At 37.4% G+C, this 2,682-nt stretch overlaps 1 protein-coding gene across 1 annotated transcript; it reads right to left on the reverse strand.

Annotated features, from left to right (window-relative positions):
• Positions 1–1,172: 1,172 nt before the first annotated feature.
• LOC134261518 (complement C1q-like protein 3) lies at positions 1,173–2,682 on the reverse strand (the record flags this gene model as incomplete). The annotated part of the gene is made up of 3 exons (XM_062743948.1): positions 2,491–2,682; positions 1,597–1,828; positions 1,173–1,466 (listed from the first exon to the last, which is right to left on the reverse strand). Coding segments are annotated over exons 1-3 (643 nt in total), but the record flags the coding sequence as incomplete, so codon positions are not given.

Here is a 2,682-nt window from a genome sequence, read left to right on the forward strand (position 1 = left end):
TTAATTATCTAAAATAAAGTATAAAACCAGCATTGCGTCTGAGTACTCTCAGTTCTTTGATGAATTTCCTTATTGGCTGCTAGCTTCTACGGGCTTAGTGGCTGCTGTTATTGGCTGCTAGCTTCAGCCTGGTTTGCTGAGAAGGTCATTATATTAGCACAGAATTTTCGAAACAACGATTTTTAACGACACTGTTGATATTCTTGTTTCCTCAATATGTCAATAACATACCCCGTTTTAAAAAATCGTTCATGCATAGAGCATGCTTTTGAATAAATGAGACTGGTTGAACTAAATTACATGTAAACGTACAACATTCGTGGGCACGATTTATCTTTCTTGACCTTACGAGACTTGATTATGAAAACACAAAAGCAATTTATAATTTTGATTTAAAAACCAATCGTGAATAAAAGTTTAAATTTGTTGGTTTTTCGTACCAATTGTAAGGACATCATTTATATACTGAATTGACGACTGATTTCCCGTTAATTATTTGCCGATCATGACAAGGAGCAAACGGCGATTGTGACCGCTCTGCAGGGGATGCTAACTCCTCCATTTCACCTGATCCCACCTCTGATGTTTAAGAGGTCCGTGTTTGCTTTGCTCCTGATTTTATTGTTTAATGGACTTTTGAGATTGAATACTGTTTGTTATCTCCATGCAAGTTAATTTTACAGATTAAGCTGTTTACTTTACAAATTATTTTGTGAAAATGAAAAAAAAATGTCTTAATTTTATTTAATGCTCCATAAATCAAAATCACAAATAACAACTATTATATGAAATAATTTTTTTTAAGAAAGAACAAGAAATTCTATCTAAAACCTTGTACCAATCTTCACCGACCTTAGAAATCTGATAATTTGTTTAACATCACAGGTTTTATCAAAACATTTTAATAACCATTGTAGGATTAATTTTTTTAAATCATGAAACTGAATTGTTCACATGTTTTTTAACCAGTCGTTAACACAAAGATGACGAGAATCAAGAAAAGTTAAGGCTTTATGAAGATTTATTGCAATTAACCAATTACTTCACCCGGATTCCCTATAAGTATGTGATCTTCCAATGTAATTTTGTAGCCAGAAAAAGTACAATATACTTCATCTGGTGCCCCGAAGTAAGAATTAGTGGACTGTCTAGATTTTAAAAGACTGTGTCACCTGACACTAAATCTAAGACTGCAGCGTTACTTCCGGCGGCGAACTCTCCATTAGATCGACCATACAATGAGTCGATATAGTGATAGTTATGGTACAACTCCGCCCAGACTTTAGCATCAGAACGTGACAAGGCGTGGAAATGAAACACGTAAATACCACTCTCTCTAGCGGTGAAATACCCCGTGACCGGGCTGTATCCGCCTCCACGGTTAGAGAAAATTCGGTCGAAGATTAGAGTGGTTCCCGAAAAATGATGTGAAAGGCCAGCAGAAAATGAAACTTCAGACTGGGAATCTGAAATTTGAATTTATAAGAAAGTAACCGTGATGGACGTCATACAAATGCACTTCATTAACTATAAGCTAGTTTTTAGTACAGGTGCAGAAAAAAGAGTTGATATTCCTTTAATCATTTCTTTACATACCGTCGGAATCGTGGGTTACAGGGGCTAGTAGAATCCCTGAGAATGTGGCGTAGACTTCGTTTGGTGTTCCAAAGAGGTCAATCGCTCTGTTATTTCTGGTTTTTATGTACACCTTGTCCCCCGAATGAAGGTGCAGCACAGCAGTATTACCGGCATCAGCGAACCCAGACACCGTGTGACCGTAAGCAGCGTTAACGTAGTCCTTGTTGTGGTAAAGCTCCAACCAAATCAACTGAGTGAAGTACAAATGTTTTAGAAAGCAAAGCAAGTATTGTCAAAAATATTAAGAACAAGATGTTTGTGAAACACCATGCGCCTGGCGGCAACAAAGTTCGAAAAAAGCTATTTTTAGCTTATAGGTCACAGTCGAGGTCACAAGGCCTTGTTTCATTTGAAAGAACTTGAATAGTGGTGTATGCATAACAAATATGAGGTCTCTTTCTCGCATGGTTCAAAAGTTATGGTGAAGGTTCAAAAGAGCTATTTTTAGCATATAGGTCACAGTCAAGGTCACAAGGTCATTGTCCTTCGTTTCATTTGAAAGAGCTTCATTAGTGGAGTATGCATACCTAATATGAAGTCTCTATCTTTCATGGTTCAAAAGTAAAGTTGAAGGTTAAATTAAAAAGCTACTTTTAGCATATAGGTCACAGTCAAGGTCCCAAGGTCATCAACCTTGATGTCATTTGAAAGTCCTTAATTAGTGGTGTATGCATACCAAATATGACGTCTCTATCTGTTTAAAAGGTATGACGAAGGTTAAAGTTTGCAGACAAACAGACAGACAGGACAAAAACAATATACGCCCGGATCTATCGATGCGGGCGCATAAAAACTTTGTTGTTCTACCTGTTACACAAGCCAAAACTCGACGAGGAAAAAACATACGAGTACCTGATTATTTTGAGCGAGTCCATGATAGTGAAAAATATAGGTTCCATCCACCGGCGCAGTAAATACACCCGTCAGGGGATCGTATGCATCACTTTCAACCATGAGTTTGTTATACATAACCGTTTCACCGTTAGTTGCATGAAAATGATGGTCAATTCCAACCGAGAAGGCCACGTCCTCATAGGAATGTTC

This window comes from Saccostrea cucullata, unplaced genomic scaffold, assembly GCF_032062105.1.
Source record: "Saccostrea cucullata isolate Sc308-1 unplaced genomic scaffold, CSIRO_AGI_Scuc_v1 ctg12208, whole genome shotgun sequence".
Taxonomy (NCBI): Eukaryota; Metazoa; Mollusca; class Bivalvia; order Ostreida; family Ostreidae; genus Saccostrea; species Saccostrea cuccullata.